At 37.4% G+C, this 22036-nt stretch overlaps 1 protein-coding gene across 1 annotated transcript in view; it reads right to left on the bottom strand.

Moving 5' to 3' along the window:
- SGK1 (serum/glucocorticoid regulated kinase 1) overlaps positions 1–22036 on the bottom strand; it is a gene marked incomplete at both ends in the record, with an annotated part of 110957 nt that overhangs the window by 64856 nt on the left and 24065 nt on the right. The window contains one exon of the mRNA XM_084257213.1: positions 8638–8853. Coding sequence (XP_084113339.1) covers positions 8638–8853 — 216 coding nt within the window. The remainder of the gene's footprint in view (positions 1–8637; positions 8854–22036) is intronic.

The raw sequence follows: 22036 nt of genomic DNA, 5'->3' as shown, positions 1-22036 counted from the left end.
CCCCAAGTGTGAAGTCTTCTTCCAGAGAACTGACTTCCCTAGGACTTAGAAACAGCTCAGAGTGCACTGGCTGTAAAGTGGCCTCAGCTTTTGGCTGCTGACTAAGCACATTTTGAGCTGCCTTCAACTGAAAGACCGGCAGAGAATTCTGAGGAAATCCTCACTCAGCCAAATCTATCCCATATGAGCGGGCAAAGTTAATGAGAATCAGTTGTGAGCCCTCGGCATGCAGTGCTTCTGGAATGCATGTGATTTATGGCCACCCTAGGCTGCAGAGTTTTGTCTTAGTCTCGCCTTTTCATGTTAAAAAAGACTGCATGAACAAAATTTTAATTTCAGCTGGTAAAGGCAAAGGGGAAAAAAAGAGCATATTAATACGCTTAATATACAAGGCCTTAGGAGTAGAGAAAAGGAACACATTCGATTTAATGATAACGAGGAGCTTAGAAAATAGACACATACAAACAAACATCACACTGGGCAGGACAAAACAACTGACAAAGAAAACTGCTGTGGCATAAGTATTGTGAGTTTTTCAATTTTCTACATGTCTTTCTCTGTAATGATGGAATGGTTTCATGCCATGAGGCATTTATGATAGCACCTGATTTTCTACCAGCAGGACTGAGTTGTAAGCATGGTATTTTCCTAAAACTTACAGGTAATAGATTACTATGATTTTGAAAATTCAACCAATATTACCAAAACTAAAGGTTTTCTTGACTCTTCTGCCCCGTCTCATCACCTCTCAATTCTAATCTTTGTAAGGTAGTAATCACCATTTTGGTTTGACATATTGTAGGGGCAGGCCAGGCCAGTGAGCAGGTTTTCTATGATCCAACAAACCAGGTAAAGGAGAATTCAGAGTCCTCAGTGGTTTTTGCAGGTCGTTTATTGGGATTTACCCAGTACACAGCAGGCAGGGGTGCTGGGGGGCCGGGAGGCTGATAGGCCTCCCAGCCCCCAGCAAGTCTTCACTCTACCTGGGCTCTCAGGCCCTCTCTGCTTCTCTTTCAGCTTCTCCTGCTTCTTTCTCGGCTTCTCTTTCGGCTTCTGCTGGCGTCCCCGTGAAGCCGCCCTTAAAAGCCCAGTCTTAGCCCAGGTGAATCTCATCTACCTATGCCCACACCCTCCTCCAGGTGCCCACCATCAGGCATGCATTCAGAACCGCAAGGTTCCATCATCTATCCTGATGGTGGGAGGGCAGAAAAGCCTGACATTTTACCTTACCCTACACATATACACTTCCAGATCTTTTTATTTGCATTTACACACACACACACACACACACACTCCCATCTTGTATGTGTTGTGTAGGGTAAGGAAAAAATGTCAGACTTTTCTGCCCTCCCACCATCAGGATGGATGATGGATCCTTGTGGTCCTGAATGCATGCCTGATGGCGGGCACCTGGAGTAGGGTGTGGGCATAGGTAGATGGGATTCAGCTGGGCTAAGACTGGGCTTTTAAGGGCGGCGTCACAGGGATGCCAGCAGCAGCAGAAGCCCAGGGAGAGACAGAAGGTCGGAGAGCCCAGAATGAAGACTTGCTGTGGCCTGGGAGGCCTGCCAGCCTCCCAGACCCCCAGCACCCCTGCCTGCCGTATGCCTGGAGAACCCCAATAAAAGACCTGCAGAAACCACTGAGCACTCTGACTCCTCCTTTACCCTGTCTGCTGGATCAGAAAACCTGCTCAGTGACCATTCCTGCTCCGACATGTTGTAAATGTTGTAGAGAACTACAACATTTATTAAAAAATAAATGTGGCAATACTATATATGTGTTCTCTTCAACTTGTTTTTTAATTTAATATACATTGCGATATGTCAGTGCAAACATATGATTTTAACTGCTATGTAGTAGACCATATTATGGATATGCCATCATTAATAATTCCCTGAGTTTATTATTTTGTCATCCAGTGATATGTTTGTCTTTTTTTTTTTGTTTTTACCATCTCCTTTACTGCAATTGATATCATTGTACCTATCCCCATTATCACACAAGCAAGTATATATTTAGGGTGGAGATATAGATTTGTCAAATCAAATGACATTTTGAAATTTTTAACAAAGAAAGTTTGCCCCCCCCAAACCCTCTTGTACAAATAGCAATTGGCCCCTACTCTACCTACATACCATTAAGTCTTTTCAAACTTTGACAATCTGATAAAGAACAAAAGGAATTTCATTGTTTCCACTTGGATTTCCCTGGTGGTATTATAAACACTTATAATAGTTTTTAATTTCTTTTTTTATTTCCATGTAAGCCCAGAGTTATTAGGAAGGGTTTTTGTGAATTCCAGGTGGATGAATTGGCTGGGGATGATGACTGACTCTCATATTTTTGTTATTTTCTAATTTTATCAAATTGTAATCAGTTTGTGACCTGTGTGATTTCTGCTTCTTAGAATTTGATGAAATATGCTTCATGATCTAATTATTGATCAGAATTAGATTCTAATTATTCCATGTATGCTTAAAATAATGTATATTTTTAATTAAGATTCAAATTACACTTGATTAATTGTTTTATGAAATCCTCAACCTGAACATATTTTCAGTCTTCTTGAACAGGTGATTTCTGGAAGAAGTATACTAGAAATCTCCCTTCATTACATAAATTTGCCCATATTTCTTTGTATTTTTATTGGTTATGACTTTAAATATTTCCTTGTATATTGTTAAGGGCTTAAAGGTTAAAGGTTTATGAATTTTTATATTCTTAGTAGATATCTTCATCAATGTAAAATATTCCTTTATTCCTTTCAAATATATTTGTCGTATATTCTACTCTGTCTAAAACTTGTATTTCAGTCAATCTGTTGGTTCTGCTCCCCACTCTGTCTCTTGTGGGTCCTCGCTCTCCCTTCCCTACCCCACACCTCTGGCCTATATCCCCACTCTTGTATGCATAAATAAAATAAATCTTTAAAAAATAAAATATATATTACTAAAACTACTCTCCTTTTAAGTTAAAAAAAAAAAAACCCAAACAGTCTAATATCACACATTTCCTCACTGTACTTAGGGGAACACAATGCTATTGCTCTCTCGATATAAACAGAACTCTCAGAAATATAATGTGTTTTCTTGTTTATGGAAGTTGTGGAAAAGAATCATACATTTTTAAGATTATGGTCATATTTACCACTAGTGGATGAAAATTTAAGAATATCTCATTGATAGAGGAATGTCTAGATACAAAGAAATAAAATATATAGGAAAGGGCCTCCCCTGTGGCGCAGCGGTTGAGTGCTGGGTTGCGAAGCTGCCCACAGCCTTTGCAGCGCCAGTTCGATCCCTGGCTGCTCCCCGCCACTGGAGGAGGATCCCACATGGCGCGCAGACCTCTCCTGCCGCCCGCTGCTCCCCTCAGCAGTGTACCTCTGTCCTTCTGCCTGCTCTGCTCCCCGCTCTGGCTCTGGTGAATTCTCTCACCCTCCTGCGCTTCTGACTGTACCCAGTGCTTGTATAAATAAATGAATAATAAATAAATAAATAAATCTTTAAAAAAATATATATATATAGGAAAAAGTGTCTGATAATAAGAACCTTCAGCTATGTTCCATGCCATTGTTCCATTCATGTGGTTTGTTTCAGAAAGATATTCAAGACCAATCATGGGAAAATTATAGCCTCTCTTTGAATTGGCCTAAATCACCTTCTAATTCTTCAGCAAATTACCTGATACGCAACCCAGGCCTACCTTTCTCTGATAACACGAATGGATTGGACCCCTGGGTTATATTCTTAACACTTTTTCTTGAATGTGATTTTGGTAGTTGGGGCCTATCTTGTATACCCCATTGCTGGTGAGAGGGAGATCACTGACATGAGATTTATTCTGGAAAACAAAACCCAACCTCTTTACCTCCTTTCGCCAGAGGACACTTAGATAATCAGAAGTGATGAAAGGTACTGCTCCTCCATGAGATAGGTTGACAGGGTGGCCTTCAATAGCCTAACTGGCTACAGAGAATCCCTGGTCCTCAAAAAGACTGTGTTCAGCAAAACATTTTCAGGAAATAAATCAATCTGAGTTTGTACAGATCTAAGTGCCCCTGTGAAATAAAAGTAGTAAAATAAAAATGGAAAAAAAATAAACTATTTTCCTTTTGTTAGATTTTGCTTGGAATACCTTTATTTTCTATTTTTAAAAAAATTTTCTAATTTACTGGCTTATTTTGAGTACATAAACTTGCAGTGTTCCTATTTGTTGTAACAATTCATTGATGTGATCGTTTGAAATTGTGTTTTCTTCATGAACTTCATAATCATATCTACTTTTTTTTCAAAGATTCTTACTTATTCCTTCACCATACAATGGCATACCTCATTTTCCAGCACTATTATAAATCAAAATGCATATATGTTTGTGCATGTGTTTTTTACTGTCATTAAGACAGGAAGGAGAGGTGGGCTTTTTTGTTCAGGTTAATCCAATCCGTTGCTTTCCTTATTACTGGACACCCTTGCCCCTCCAAAACACTCCTTTCTTTACTTTCCACTTTGATTGATCTTAATACTGAAGGTGCTGTGAGAGATGTGGGACAGAAGAAAGTTTGTTGAGTATGCTTAGTCAGCACGCACCCATTTTAAAAATACTTGGTTTCCATTTCTTAATGGCCTAGAAGTTGACTTTGGTCTAAAATGCTACAACTGAGTTCAGCTAGCAAGTATTATTCAATAAGAGCTTACACAGCTCTCTATAATCACCTTTCTTATCATACCCCCAGAAGTGTCTATTTAATTTCTAAACAGTCCATTTTAAACAGCAATGCTAGTAACATTATAATATCGTTATTCATCTGGGTTACTTACTGGCAATATGTACATCCCAGATTCTTCCTTGGGAAAAGCATGTCTAAAGGCCACTACAAACTAAACTATTTGCAAAGTCTAGGGCAAACTAGCTGCAGTATAACTCTTAGTGTTTTGCCATTAAAAGTAGCATTTAGAATATACTATTTTTAAAGTCAGGAAAAAACCATAATTATTCATAAAGGGCTTGCACTTTATTTGCTTTCTTATTTTATTTAAAACATTCTCACCTCATTTTCTATGTTTTATCTTTACACATCAAATATAGAGTTTGTTTTCATTTATAGGTCATCACATTCCAACTGTAGGATCTCAGATTAAAAAGACTTTATAAAGTTAATTAAGTTAGGCCCATCATATGATGTTTAAGAGGTTTTGTGACTTGCTCAAGTTCATGCATTGACCTTGTGGAAGTCCTGGTACCAGAAAGTAGGTTGCTTGAGTTGAGCACACATTTGTAAGTTTACATTTACAAAAGATTTCTAAAATCCCATCTCAACTTCAAATTACTATAAGAAACTCCTGGAAAGAAAAGGAATGACAAGCATGAATGATCTCAGTTTTTACAGGAGAGAACATTGAGCGGGGAAGATGAATTAATCACTTGCCTAAAAGAATCCACATCAGGAATTGTCAGGGGAAAAACTTGGGGTCCTTACTTGTTAGAGATCTCTGTCTCTCACAACATTTCCATCTTCTCATGACATACTCTGTTTCCTGAAAGGACAGAGGTGCCTTGTCATGGAACTATGTCATGGCTTAAGGCCTATAGGAATACAAAATGTAGATTTGTTTTGGAATTATTATGTGTCTTCTTGATTTGTGGTGACCTTAAGAAAATACCCAGCAAAGTCAAAACCAGGTACCATTGTAAGTTGGAGAATGATTCACTATTATCTCAGATAAAGTACAAGGATGAATCACAATGTTGCTTTAAATTCCTTCCAACTCTTTGTTACTGTTTCCTTTTGTATGGAATTCCATTACTCATTAATTTATCCCCAGCTCCAAATAAATGGGGCATATAGTAGACCCTCAAGTAAATATTTACTGCCAGGCATTTTGTGCTCTCTATAGGATTTCCACAACTCCCTTTCTCTCTGCTCTAAGTCATGAATAGTTCTTTAGAATCTAAGGAGCTGGTAATTTCTTTTAGACCCTAAGAGTCTGCACATTATGGCTGGAGGACTAGCCACAAGTTTCTGTAAATGAAAGGTTTTTTTGGTAACACAGTGAGGCTCATTCATTTGTAAATTATCTGTGGCTGCTTTCCCTATGAGAGCACAGAGGAATAGAAGTGATAGAGACTGTATGTTCTGCAAAGCCTAAAATATTTATTGCTTGGCCCTTTACAGAAAAAGTTTGCCAATCCTTGCATTTAGAATCTATTTATTCCTTTTTATGACCAACCTGGATTTGAGCCAGTGTCTCGCTAAACAACAAATGCTCCACAACAATGTTCATGGATCAGCAAAGTGCTAATGTAGTCATGGAAGTCTAATTTAGTGTTACAGATTCACAGGCTTAGCTAATATGTAGATCACCAAATATAAGTCATGGTGTTTTATAGATTATGAAATATTTCATATGTATTAAACATTATGTATTAAATAGATTATGAAATATTTCATATGTATTATCTCATTTGATCATTTCAATACCCCTAGAAAAACAAACAGGTAGATATTACTTTTTCATGATTGTGACACTGCAAGGTAAAAGGAAATCAGATTCAAGTGTATTTCAAGTGTATTCATTTGAATTCAAGTGTATTCAAGTGTATTTCATTTTTTGTCAAGAAAACACCATTTTCTCTGGAAAATACCATTTTTTAAAAAAGAGGGAGGAGTTTTCAACTTATCATTTTATGATGCTCTGATTTAAAATAATATATTGGAAGATAAATTACAATTAATTGTACTTTATAATAACATGTTCTATCTTTTAAATGTGTCTTTATGTCAGTAAGATGGTAACAAAAATAACATTTAATGTAATGTTTTTAAAAAGTCAAAATGAATATGTCTAATTCAGTTATAAATTAAAAATACGATATTTTTGAAATTTTAGAACCTTTAAGATCAGTCAGTTATTTGTCTTTCTTGGATTAACAAAATTAAAAAAAAAACCCAAATTTTGGAGTAGAAGGGAAAAATAAATCAGTAAAATATGAGTAAATTTGGGAAAAATAGTAAAAAATCATTTATTGCTCTCTTATGGGTCAGATCATATTGAGGTAATTGTTTTAGTGGAAGCTATAAACCTGTAGATCACTCTTATATTTCTTAAATCATGCAAAAATTGATTTCTGTGTGATCAAACAACTTATGAGGAATTTCTACTTGATCAGATCATTGCTGTGTCACTCTTGGAGCAGCATAAAAAAATTAGGACCGACTATATGGCCTCTGACCAACTATATGGCATCCAACTATATGGCATCTGAAAAAGGCAAAACTATGGAAACAGTAAAAAACTCAGTGGTTGCCAAGGCCCAGAGGTCAGAAGGGATAAAATGGTATAGCACAGAGGGCTTTTAACAGTTTCAAACTCTAATGATGGACAAATGCCATTATAAACTTGTCCAAACTCACTGCACATACAACATCCGGAGGGTACTCTGATATAAACTGTGAACTTCAGGTAATGCTTTGTCAATTTAGGTTTATCAGTTAAAACATTTTACTCTGGAGGTGGGAATGCTGATAACAGGGGAGACTATACATGTGTGTGTGGGAGAGCAGGGAGTATCTGGGAAATCTTTATACTTTCCTCTCACTTTTGCTGTGAACCTAAAACTTCTCTGAAAAATGTCTATTAAAAAAATTAGTACAATGAGCTAACCAAAGCACAATTCTATATCGTCACAGAAGCTTTACAAATGTGCATTAAAAAATTGAGTGCTGCTGCTGGTGGGAGTGCAAACTGGTCCAACCACTATGGAGAGCTGTGTTGAGATTTCTGGACCTACTAAACATAGAGCTTCCATATGATCCAGCAATTCCACTCCTAGGTATTTACCCAAAGGACACAGAAACATCAATTCCAAAGAACACCTGCACCCCTATGTTTATAGCAGCACTGTTTACAATAGCTAAGCTTTGGAAACAGCCCAAATGCCCAAAAATAGATGACTGGATCAAGAAGATGTGGTACATATACACCATGGAATATTACTCAGCATTCAAAAAAGATAAACACATGCAATTTGCAGCAACATGGATGGCGCTGGAAGGGATCATGCTCAGCGAAATAAGCCAGAAAGAAAAAGAAAAATACCGGATGGTCTCACTCATAGCAGGAATCTAGAAAACTTAAATAAGGGACCAGGAAAATGAATAACTATAAGAAAGTGAAAATCAAAATCAACAAAAAACTATGAACCAGAGACACTTTTTGGGGGTTGGGGGTTGGGAGGGGAGGGATTGGGGTCAGAATGGGGGGGTTGCAATTGTATGGGGAATATAAAAATAAAATTTATTATTTTAAAAAAAAATTGAGTGCTGGGTTGCGAAGCTGCCCACAGCCTCTGTGGCACCGGTTCGATCCCTGGCTGCTCCCCGGCCACCAGAGGAGGGTCCCACATGGCATGCAGACCTCTCCTGCCACCCGCTGCTCCTCTCAGCAGTGTGCTTCGGTCCTTCTGCCTGCTCTGCTCCCCGCTCTGGCTCTGTGAATTCTCTCACCCTCCCGTGCTTCTGACGGTACTCAGTGCTATTTCTTTTGTCATACTATGGCACAAATACAAACAGGCAAATATGCCAGGGCCTCACAGTCTTTCAGAAGATTGGATCAACAGCAAAAATGAACTTACTTCACACCCAGATTGAGTTTCCCATGAACAGGACTCCTTCTCCTGAGGGAGAGCTCCTCTTTGGAAAGTGTGATCTCCCAGGCACAGCTGACACAAGGAAGGCTGAAAGTCGGGCTCCCCTGGGGGGATGTGAGCCACAGAGGGGCCCCCGTACTTCAGGCTGGGACTCTGATGCTTGTCCACACTGACCATTGGGCTCTTGATCCATCTTCGTACCTATATACAAGATGCAAAAGAGAAAAAAAAACAATTTGACCTCTTTTGATTTTTTTTTAAAGATTTATTTATGCATAAAAGAGCTGGGGTGTAGGCCAGAGTGGGGGTGGGTTGTGAGGGGATTCACCAGAGACAGAGTAGGGAGCAGAACAGGTGGATCTACTGAAATAAACTGCTGAGGGAAGAAGCAGGGAGACAAGAGAGTCTACTGTGCCATGTGGGTTAGCTCCCTGGCCGGCGATCGAGCTCATCCTTCAGTGCCTGCAGATTGCTTCATAGTGCTGATGCATGACTCCTTGCACCACCAGGGAGGCCCCTCTTTTGGCGTTTAATAGGTAATCTTCAGTGGGAAATTTGGTGGATGGAAATCATGAAAAGAGAATTTAGTCTTATAACTGCTCTATCTTTCAAGTCTTAATATGACCCAAATGCTGACCACTCACTTTCCAGGACTGGGTACTTTTGACTGTTTTTGTCTTGCTGAGTCTGTCTCCCCATGGATAAGACTGCGGTAATAATATTTCTTCCCAGATTGTTGTGAAGACTTTACATTGTTTTTCAGTGTTCAAGTGTTTTACCTGGTACATAGTGTTCAGTAGATGGTGACTATTTTACTTTTACTCCTACTAAATGATTATCCTGAGACATTGCTAGTTCACAAATGTCTAATGTGGATTGCTAGTTATTCTAATTAGAGAAAATACTAACCCCATAATTTAGGATCTAATTGTTGCTAAATGAATTAGTATGTTTCACTATTACAAAAACTCAATTGTAATAGAAGTTGCTTCTTGCTGAGAAATACATCAAGTTTGTAAAGTTCTAAAATTCACCATTCGTCTTGCTTGATTACGATTTTCCTGTAAGGTACAGAAAAAATATAAAGCTATTTTTGTATTTTATATTAGAAAATATTAATATATATTAATATTTTATATTAGAAGTGATATTTATATAGCTCTTTACATTAGAATGGCAGTATCCTAAGTATCTGACATGTGTTATCTTGTTTAATCCTTAGAACAGCCTTACAAGATGGGCACTATGATTAATTCCATTTTGATGGTGAGAAAATAGGCAAAGAAAGATGAAGTAATGTCCCTGACACACAATTTTGGCTTCGAGCAAGGACAGAATCCAGACATATTGAATCCAGAGCCTACTCCTTCACAAGCAGGCAGATTTAACAAGCGTGGGAGTGATGTAGGACTCATGGTCATCGAATGTTTAAAATTTATTTTGATTTTGTATGTCTTTTCCATGCTCATCAGAACTCCTAAGGACCCTTTTATAGTTAACCAATTAGTGAAATTAGCATAATACCAAAAGGACTAAGAAATAAAATCACAGTACTGAATTTTAATGAATAATGCTACAATTAATTTTTTTAAAAAATATGCTAAGAATAAAGTAAAATTGCAATAGTAAAAGAATGTTTAAGCAATTTGATGGAATATTATGCCATCACTAAAAATAAATATTGTGAAATGTCTGTGACAATATGGAAAATGTTCAGAATATAATTACATGAAGAAAAGCCAAATGAAGAATTGTTCAATCACTGTAATTACAAATGTAAAAATATATGTACTATCTATAGATGAAAAAAAGAAAGCAACAGGCAAAATAGAAACTGTTGTATTTAGTGTTAGGAATATGAGTGTTTTATTTTTTCCTCTTTTACAATATCTTTTTAATTTTTTTAAAGAGTAATTTCTTTATAAGAATCTTTTAAAAATATCTTTTTAGTTTATTATCCTAATGTGAACATTTGGGAGATTTCCATCAGTATTTCTTGTGCTATAGGGCCCCATAAACATTAGTAGGTATATTCAAAGTGTTTATTTGATTCATTAATGAAAATCTAAATGAAACTCTAAAAGCTTGAGACTACAATACAGTCTCTCTTCCTAATGTTCATACCAAATGTGTTTTTGATCAATCTAAAAAGTATTAAATTTCACTAGAGATGGAAAATGTTTTTTATTATTCTTATTCAGAGGATTTGGAACTTGAAGTTTGGTAATCATTTCTGATTATTTTCCATCCTTGCATTTTAAGGTCAATCTTTTATTCTGGCTTACTTTCAATGTCTCTTTTGCCAGGTTGATTTAACTTTGGGATTACTATGAATAGACTTTTGAACAGACTTATCTTCAAATGAATTTGCATGGCCTGACTGATTGAGAATCTTGGTATAGTGAAATGTAAATCTTGTATTTATGAGCCAGTATATTTAGAATAAATTTTATGCAATATCATCTTACAATTATTAAATTTATAATGGAAAAATGTCCATGTGATTAAATCTAATCTTTCTTTAGGTTATAGAAAAACCAACGGCTATTATCAAAGGACAAAAGTTTACAGAGATTATATTTTATGTCAAAGTATATAAATGATCTATAAAGTTAAATGATCTGTTGACTATTAACAATCGTAGGGATCAAGAATCATGTAAGGAATTGTCATTTCATTTGATATTCAGCTAAAAATTATGAAATAGTTTAGATGACCTTGAGCAAAGTCTGTCATAAGTCCAAACACAACCAATAGATGTTTTTATAGAATTTCAGAGTTGGAAGGGACCCAAAGACCTTAGTAATTTGCCCAAAATCACACTGAAAACTATTGTGTGGTAAAATCTGTATCTATTGGTTTCAGCAAAACATTGATCTAGTTTCTACTGGCAAATGCAATGCTTTCAGGGCCAGGAATAGGAAATGTATAAAGTCTCATGACCAGGATACACAAATAGAGAATGGTGGGTAGTGTGGCAAACTGGGGTCTTGTGCTTGTTCAAGGACACTTAAATTCAAATTAAAAACAAAACAAACCAAAAACCCAAGTAAACAAACAAACAATGTCCGCCAACACAAACACACAAAGTCTAGTGAAACATACCCTATCTTCAGGGGTCCCAATGTAAACTTTGAAGTTATTCTATCAAGTAGAATAGCTTTGAAGTAGAATTCTATGAAGTAGAAATGAAATGATTGGAGAGCTACTAAAGTTTAAAAATATAATCTAGTGGCTTTCAATATTTTAACTTTCATTCATGCAGTTATTATTCATAAGTCAAGACCAATTATGTATTACACTGAGAATATAGTTGTCAGTAAGCTAGACGTCCAAAGACTTGCCCTCTTTGAGTTACCGCGAAAGGAATAATTTTATTTAAAAAAATTATTCAATAAAATAAACAAATGCACTTAATCTGTAAGGGGAAAGCTGAAGGGCTCAAACACATTGAAAGATGATTTACTCAAGTCTTCTAAGAAGGGGTATGTGCTTTGTGACTTAACACATTCCACTGGGGGTCAAGGTGTGGGTGGGGTTGGCATTTCATTAGAGAGTCCTGAGTTCAAATTAATCCTTTCTGAGCTTTATGAACACAGGAATTTGATATTCCCCCTCTTTCAGCAGAGGATGTGGCAAGTGAAAGTTTGAAATACTCTGTCTCCAGAAGCATCAGGGAGGAAGGTGTACTTATACAAATAGATATAGTTAAACATTTTGTAACAGGACAGTTGCTGGCAATAATTGCATGCTTTGTTTTAAAATACCTAATCTCCTTTGGCATACCTAATCTCCTCATACTGGCTTCACTATGTCCCTTCTTCGCTATTTCTTTACTTATTTCACTGGTATAGTAGCCTCCCAAGTGGTTTTTTTTTATAGGCCCGATTAATGACATGGTTTATGATGTTTACTTGATCTTGAGAGTGTGCTGGGCCGTGAGTGAATGCACCGGGCTCTCCTTCCGGCCTTTGAGTCCAGGCAAGGTGCCCTCCAAAACTGCTGAGTGTATAGAAGCCCTCCCTTTGCCCTTGAGGGAGTTCAAGCTACAACTGGCCTATTGTGTTCCTTCAGGCGCTGAATTGCTCTGCGGGAGGGAGTAGCTGACTGTGAGCGGCTTCAGGAGCTCCTCAGAGACCAGTCACAATGGCTCTGGAAAAGCTGTAGCAGCTGTGTGTGTGAGAAAAATGAATGCCCGGATACAAGCCCGGGCCCTGGCTGCTTGGCCACCTGGGCCGCGGTGTTGTTCAGAGCTACACAACTGCTTGTGGAGAGCATTGTAAACGAACATAGACCAACATAGACCGGGCGAGACATCTCCTTAACTGAACAAATAAAAAATTCTCTCACTTGGGGTTTACAGGAGCCTGTTTTCCAAATTGTTCCATTTTCAGAAACAATCTCCTCTCAAGACATCGGCTGGAGAAAGAAAAGGCCCTTCTTTCAACCATATAGTTACTCTTGCTTAACAGTCTGTATGCAAAATAGTAATCCAGTTTCCTTGCAAAACCCAGTGTGCCCTCATTTTATTAATTCCTCTTCTTGGGGAAATAAAAAAAAGCAAACCCAAAAGCAATAATCCTTCAGACTAGAAAATCACCAGATGTGATTAAGGAGATTGGCCAGTTTCTAGGGATTTTCCACTTGTGGTTTTTTTCCTATTATGTAATGGCAAACAGTTATTATTCTTAATTTAAAGTGGTCTAGCTGATAATGATACCAAATGATGCAGAAAAATTGTAGTGTTCAGGTACTTATTGGGGAACTCCTAAAGCAGTGCCAGCTCGTCTCATCATTCTTTTTGTTTTTTTGAGAGTGGAGAGCTGTCTTTTCCTTAAAATCCAAGTGAATTTGATGTTGGATACAATTTTTGTAATTTCCAAAAGGTTATCTTTTTAATAGAGAAAATTAATTTTATTTCTATGATGCCACAGTAGCTTTCAATTTGGATATCGGCAAGCAAGTTTCCTAGAGAAATTATTTGGGTAATTCAATTGATTATTACAAGGGAACTCCATAGCTACTCCTTTTCTAGAGACTGCTCAAAGACACTTTAGGACATTAGTGGATTTCAGGGGAAGGTTTCTGGAAACAAATTCTTACATTGGTGCCTGGGACTACTTCATGGCAACGCTGGTAAAATGTTAACAGTGTCATAATCAAGGTCAGTGATATTCATCTGACTTCTTCACCCCCTCTATGCCAGTCATCTCATAGCTTTCTGCTCTCTGAACACCTGTAGAGTTTATTGCTTATATCATGGGACTTTTAAATTCACTGTTGTGATGCCAATGTCATCTTTCTAACTGAACCAAAAAGATGAGGACAGTTACTCTGGCATTTTTTTTTTTTTAATTCCCCAGAGGCTAGCATGGAGTCTTATAAAGAGTAGGCAATAAAAAATAGGAATTGCTTGATGATTTCTTGCTCATTCATTTACAGATTTTAACATGCTTTGCTACCACCTCTATCAGGACAATAAATATGCTCTCTGTAACTATTTCTCTTAACACAATACCTATCTGGAAGAGGCACTCAAAAAGACTAAATGGCTTTTGGAATTCCAGGTTCTTTCATGCTAATGCCCTTTGGATTTCCTTGTCCTTTCTCTCAGCATTGATCAGGTTACTTGCATCCTATTCTAGACCCTCAGGGTCAAACCTTGTGTTTCCCTAGTACTAGCCTGGGAGTGGGTGGGGTGGCTGGAGAATTAGGTGGAAAAGCTGGCAGAGAAAGAGGGTACATCTCTATTTGCTTTATTATCTATGTTGCTGCTCACAGAGGAGGGCACCCCAAGTTCCATCTCCTCATCCAGACACCAGCTTCTCCCTTCCATCCGTCATGTTGTTATTAGTATGAAACACCAAACACCCTAGCCCTATACTTTCAGATCCAGAAGTACCAAATTCCCTTCTTCCCTCTCTCCATGATAGCATCTACCCCCACCACATTTTTAATAGAAAAAGTTCAGAAATTCTGAACTTTTCTTTTGAAAAGTACTTTCTCTTTCTTTTGAAATGGAGGTAAATTTTTCTCAGTTCTTTAAGTTATGGGACTGATCCTTTTAGTTTGAATTTACATTTCATGCACTTAGAAAATTTTGAAAAAAGAAAGAAGGAGAAATTAGATAATTATTTCAGGTAACATCGCTAAGGGACAGTGTGTTACTTGCTTTTGCAATTGAAAAATAAGACTCAAGAGAAATAGCCATTCTGGACTGTTCTCTGGAGGAAAATGTTGCCCACCTATCCACAACACTTTGGAAACTTCCCCTTCTCCTCCAAGAACCACCCCTCCCACATCCACCCTGAGGGTCTTTAACTTCTCTTCTCTTTGGCTACACTTAGCATATTCAACATATTCTTGCATCATCTCTAAAAAACTAGCAAACCAGTTAAAAACATAACACCTTCTTTTCACCCACAAACTTCCTTTTTCCAGTCATCCTCTCACATAACAACCCAACTCTTTTCTTAGTTAAGTTTCATTTAAAAAAAAAAAAAAAAGACCTCCAATTCCTCACTGCCCAAACCATTGAAATTTATTCACCAGACAATATTTATGGATCATTAATATTTACTGTGTCTGGGGCCTCTCCGGTAGCGCAGTGGGTTGAGCGCTGCACTGTGAAACTGTCCGCAGCCTCTGCAGTGTGGATTCGATCCCGGCCGGACGGGGAGAATCCAACATGGCGCGGCAGACCTCTCCTGTCTCACTAGCTACTCCCCTCAACTGTGTATTTCAGTCAGTCTGCCTGTTCTGCTCCCTGCTCTGTCTCTGGTGAATCCTCTCACCCTCCCGCGCCTCTGGCCTGTACCCCAGCTCTTGTATAAAAATAAATAAATCTTTAAAAAAAGATGTTTCTAAGGTGAAGAACATGCCAAAAAGAGTTTAACTCTATGGAAACAAGTTTTAACCAAGATATCAATAAACCTCATTGCTACTTCCAATGGACACTGTTGTTATTACCTGGCAGCAAACTATGCAGCATTTAAAGTGTTCAATAAAAGTTCAGCAACTCTCTATCTGACACCATGCTGGGTGGTGGGGATACAAAGAAATGTAATTGTTTGAATGACCCTTACGTGAGGTCCTTGTATGTTAGAGACTGACTCACAGCCTGCATTTATCACAGCACAGTAAAAGTATAATGTAGCCAGCAGTTAAAATTATGAGCCCTAGAATACCACCTGTCTGAAAAGTCTAGCAGCACCTTTGGACAACTGACTGAACCTTTCCAGAGCTCAGTTTCAGCACTCATGAGGTAAAGATAATACCCGATCAGGGTTTTGTGAGGACTAAATGATGCAAGTAATATGGCACTAGGCTCAAGAAAGCCCATCTTTGCCATGCTTTATCCAAGCCTGGATAGCCCCAGGAGAATTTTTTAAAAATGAAGACTATCAGTAACTTTTAAGATTTTTTAAGTTTTTTTTTTTTTCCTAAACTCTGTGTGACCCAGATGAAAGTCAGGGAGGGTTGTAATGGAATATGAAATGAGGGAGACCTTGGAGGTCGGAGTGGGTAGGATGAGTAGGTAACTGAGCAGACCAGGAGGTGGCCCGAGGAGGAGGTTATTCCCATGCATGGTAGAGTGCCTTTCTGCATCCCAGTGGGATCCCTACATTATTGTTCTTCAAAGACTATCTCCTGCCCTTCTTCCATTCTCCCCCACCCCCAAATCTTACATACTGTCAAAAGTTTATTATTTATATAGCTGTTAAATTTTATAATAATTTTAGTATATTATAAATTCATGGATTTTTTTTGATGGTTAAAGGAAGAGTTAACCTTTTACATAAAAGGTTATGAAACTGTGAGCATAATATTGCTTTTATGTTATTTTGAGGTAAGCAGTCAGTTTACAAGAGATTTGGATTTCCAAATAATTGACTGAATAACAACAAAAAGATTTAAGATATAAAAGTAATTTTCTACAGGCTGAATAATGAGATGGATTAAGAGAATTGGATTCTAGTTTTAGCTTTGCAACTACCTACAGTAAATCAGTTAACTCAGTTGAACTTCACTGACCTTATCTGTAAAATGAAAGGCTGGTAATCCTTGCAGTTCCTCAAGACATGTCACAGATTCAAGGCTATTTATTCAAAGGTGTTCTGTTAATATGATTTAGATCCCCCATTCTTCTACAATGTGACACTCAGCACAGGTTTGTTGAATGAACAAATGATCAATCACATTCTTCCATAACTTTCTATTTCCTCCATTAGATAAACTGAAAAAAAAAAAAAAAAACCCACTAGGTTTTTGATATAATCTTATGGTCTTAAGGGTAGTCGTTAGAAAATCCTTTTAAATTGCAATGATAAGGACTGAATGAAAGTGTCTCTTCAAACTGTGTACATTACTTAATTAATTGAAAGTGCTAAATGAAAGGGAAGATGATTAACACCCAAGTGGAGCCTTATTACTACTCCTTGATGTCGCTGTTCCTTCACTGAGTCCCCTTATAAAAGAAGCTGCACAGTACAGTTTCAACTTTATGCAAAACCAGTTTTCCTCCAAATAATGTCTGTACTATGTTGGTAAAGGTTTTGGTTTTGATATTCTATTTTTTTATTTCATGTTTTATAAGGAAACTGGTATGGTATGGTTATTGCCTGAAAACAAGAAGTCAAAGCTAATAAATAAATATTTACTAAATATCTACCAGGTCTAGGAATTGTGTGGGGTTCTGGAAATGTAGAGATGGGACTGAGAAGGAATTGCAGGTGTTCAAAGACCTTCTAGAAATTAAATTGGAAAACATATTGACCTCAGGATAATTGAAACAGAGGGAAGTGACTTTTAATATAAGTCTATGTAAGTGGAGAAGGAAAAAAAAAAGCATTTTTTGGACCCACACATTGTTGTGATATGCAAACCAAAATATTCAAATTGAAAGGTCAGAATCAAAAACAGACCTGGCAGCATCATCCGCGGTTATATCACCCCCCCAGAAGTGGTGTCACCTGACAATGGATATCAATACTGATATCAATACTGAGTAGCACGAGCTGACTTGCTCAAGGAAAAAAGAAATGGAAATGCAGTCCATAATCCAGAAATATGCATCTGATGCCCACATTAATACGATGCTCATGAATGCCCCAAAGGAAATAATAAATCCTTCATCTGTTTGGAGAGAGCTTCATATATAACATTTTCATGAAAAGATGGTTCATAGAAATGTGTGGTCATCACCTGTGTAATCTTTTATTACAAAATCAACACTTAAGTCAGGTACTGAGTTTATATACAAATTTGTAATCATCAGATGATTACACAAGACCACACTCTTGTAAGGAAAAATATAAACCTTCAATTTTGCATAGAAACTTAGAGCTGGGTACATTCATTGTCTTTCTCATCTTGGCACCCTTTGCTTCTTTTAATGGGAAAAGCATACCCACTCCCACCTCCAACTTCAATTTCTCATTTAGGAACTACTCATCTCAAATACTGTGATTTGGGGACTTGTCAAGGGATACCTGAATAGGGCAGGAATATGATTCAGGCAAAGAAAATTGCAAAATCCAATGTCTCTGGCTAAGGAGAGTGGTCCAAAGATTGTCATGTGACCCAGACAGAGACAACCAGACTCCTCTGAGATCAGTTTTCATACTGAAGCTGGGAGGTTAAGAGTCCTTTCTAAATTGCAAGCTCTATGGAAGTACCATAAAGAAATACCAGCCTCCCATCTGTTGTCCTGTGGAAAAGCCTGAAGTAACAGTCCAGTTAAAAGTAAAAGTGAGAGGCAGAAACACTTCACACCCAGATTTCAGAAAAAGTATTCATGGTAAATGTGGACCACGGTGGGGTTAGATGCAAGGAACGAAGTTACACTGGAAAGGAAAGTTGCTTTAGGCAGGTGTAATAATTTGAAATATTTCCCAAACCACAGAGCACAGATGTTGACTGTTGGACCCAGGCAGGGTCCATTAGGTTTCTGAAAGCCAAGTTTCACTCTTAGCTTGCTGGATTGCAGAGAGTGTCTGAGCAGTTCTTTGGACAGGCAGGAATAGCTGGTTGAATGGGGGCAGGGGGTATTCAGAGGATTCTGGACAGTGATAATGTATTAATGTTATAGAAATCATTCAGGGGCCTCTCCTGGTGGCTCAGGTGGTTGAGCGCTGTGCTGTGAAGCTGTCCACAGCCTCTGCAGTGTGGGTTCGATCCCGGCCAGCCGGCGAGGGTCCCACATGGCGCGGCAGACCTCTTCTCTCTTACTGCTCCCCTCAGCAGTGTATTTCGTCAGTCTGCCTGTTCTGTTCCCCACTCTGTGTCTGGTGAATCCTCTCACCCTCCTGTGCATCTGGCCTGTACCTGGTTCTTATATAAATAAATAAATAAATAAATCTTTAAAAAACACATAAAAAAAAGGTAATCATTCAGGACCAACTGAACATCAGTACAGATTTAGGGAAAAAGGAGATGGAATTGAAGCTTTTTTGTTGAAATGACGGAGTAGACTGCATGACATAGATTGCACATGGCTACATATGCTGTCAAATTGCTTCTACTCAAATTGCTCTTCCAGTTCTAAATCGTGTATTCTTTGTTTATATCCTAAATTGATGATGACCAAGATTCATCTTTCCTCATCCAGCTGTTCCCACACACTCTACCCCGTGCCAGCTTAATAAAGGATGTAAAGAAGTTTGTCCATGTCCAGGGTTAAATAAAATAAGCACTTATATTTCATAGACAAATACAGTGCAAATGTACTGAATATAAAGGAAACTAATCTAAAAAAATAGGGAAGCATTTTCTAAATTTTCTGGAACAGATTTTTTGTGGATACCTTGGCTAATAAATCCACCAAAACAAACAAACAAACAAAATACAAAAATCTAGATTATTAGTGAAAACAAGAGATTTAAACTTCAGGCCTGGCTCTAGTGAACTGAATACTAAAGAAATAATGTGGATAGAATAAAGGACTATGCTTAGCAGGCAGTGTGCTGAGTGCTACAGTTTCTCTTCTCAGTTGCATCAGGAACATTCTTTAGAAACCTGAGTCACAGGGCAAGTGGTGATTGAGTACCATCACCACAACCTTCCTATTCATTCCCTTCCTTCCTTTGCCTCCTTCCAATCCACCCTACATTTTGCTGTTTCCCAAAGTGTGGTTTGATTATACTTCTTCCTTGCTTAGTACTTTCAATAACATTTCAGTGTGTACAGAATAAGGATCAAGTCACTTTATTTAGCATTTTACTTAGATTCTCTCCATGCTCTGGTTCTAGCACAATTTATGGTGCTGTTCCCATTGCTTACTTATCTTTGTACCTTACACCAGCCAAAATAGGTTATTTAATCTATTCATGACAAATCCTACTCTTTGTGACCCTTGGTTGCTCATGGGTCCTGAATAGGGGTTTCTTTGAGTACTCACTTCATCTCAGTATTGCTTGGTCAAATTTTACCCAGACTTGAAAACTTGGCTCTAAAAACATCTTTACAAAGCTCATTACAGCCTCATGAATGTCCTTCTCCTTGAACTTCCATTTTACTTCAGGCGTCTATGTGAATTCGTCATGTTGCGCTGTGATTATGCACTCGTTGAAGATTCCAGCTAGAATTTATTTTCATGGACCATTACCATGAGGCATAGTCTCCTCCAGAGATTACAGGAAATATAAAAGCTTTTTTTTTTTTTTTTGGCATAATGTCATGCTAGAAGAGCGAGAAGAAAATAACTCATAACACATATATGAAATAGAAATCCCCTGAGGGTTCAGGTTGTAAAACTAATTTCTTTGCCATCACTGTAGCTTCTCCTTTTTTCTGAAGGTTGTACAAGACTTCAGATGGTGCTAAATATCTTTCATGTGTTTGGTCCAAAGATTTCCACAACAATTATATGATTTTGACATTTATTTGACTGGGGAGTGGCCAGTGATTCACTTACAATTTAATCTCCTTGTGCTTCTCAGCTTTCCATCCATAGGTAATAGTTTTTGTCTCTCTGATTATATTAGGCTATAATATTTTCTCTTATTAACTTGAAAAACTATTGATCTAGTCATAGCTGCTGCCTACTTAGTCATTTTCTCTAGAAACACAGAATACCAGCATGAGAATTTGGGGTGGTAGGAGGAGTTGGTTCATTTTATTATGAATCCTCAATGTTACTCTTAATCATTTTCCTTTCTTGGATGAAGTTTATTCCAGAAGCATTCATCTTTCAAATGGTTTTTCTCTGTAGAAAAGCATGTCTCTACCCTGTAGAATAAACTTCCTTTTACCATTTTGTTACCTTTGTCTTACTCATAACTGTTTTGAAGGCACATAGACATTCCTAATATTTATTGAATTAATAGACCGGTAAAAGAATGGATAGATGCTTTATGAGGAAATTATCTTCTTAATTTGTGTCCCTTAGTAGAGTGTATATTCTTTATGGATAAAGATTTCACTTTGGACAACTTTGGGTCACTTGTTACCCTAAGTAGTGACTTGAGTGGACCAAACTCAAATATTTGTTGTGCTAGATGTTAATACTGGACCTGTCACTCTGTGGGATCTGAATGAAATAGACCTAATCTTTTAGCCTCATTTTCTGCTCCAGCTTCCTCAAATCTAGACCCTAATCACATATGCAAAGGTCGTTATCCAACTTCTTCATTGACCTACACACTCATAGTTTTAACTTTTGTCCATTTTGGTATTTTTCTCTATATATTAGTAGTATTAAAATTTGTGATTTCAGCATTGTTTTTACCACTTATCAGATGCATGATTTGGAGTAACTAACTTAAACTTTGAGTGTTTTTTTTTTTCCCATTCATTAAGAGGTAATGATCATATCTAAGAAGTGTTGAAGGTTAGAAGACAAGAAGATAGTGGTTAAGAGGAAGGCATGTGTGCCCTCTGTAAATAGGTAAAATGAATATACATATGTAAGGGTAATTAATTTTCTGTTTATTCACAATTAGTTTTCCAAAGATGAAACAGGCTACCAGAAGAGGCAGGAAGTCATGAGAGTTAATTCAGAGAAAGTTCAGACACTTGGCAAGTATGGGTAAAGGGAAGTCAAGATCTTTATGATCTTGTTCAATTCTAACATTCTATAACCCCAATATAATTTGTACTATGAAAATCACTAACATACTAATTAAGTTTAACTAGGTACTTGAGTGTTTTTACAGCTAAGCTATGACAGGTCAACTAATTGTTTAACCCCTAATTGTAGAATGAGAGAAACTATCTTAAAAGCAGTCCAAGTAGAAAATATCTCAAGGATTTTAGTTAATTCTAAGTTTTAAGGGAATAATCTCATCCATCTCTGGAATATTTGAATTAGGTTGTATCAGTAGAAACACTAAGGCTAGAAAAAGGGAGGTGATAAACTGATCGCTGCCTGATAAAATCAAGTCTG

Source organism: Talpa europaea, assembly GCF_964194135.1.
Source record: "Talpa europaea genome assembly, chromosome: 2".
Taxonomy (NCBI): Eukaryota; Metazoa; Chordata; class Mammalia; order Eulipotyphla; family Talpidae; genus Talpa; species Talpa europaea.
Note: the sequence above shows the minus strand (reverse complement) of the source record. Positions and strands in the feature narration are given on the sequence as shown.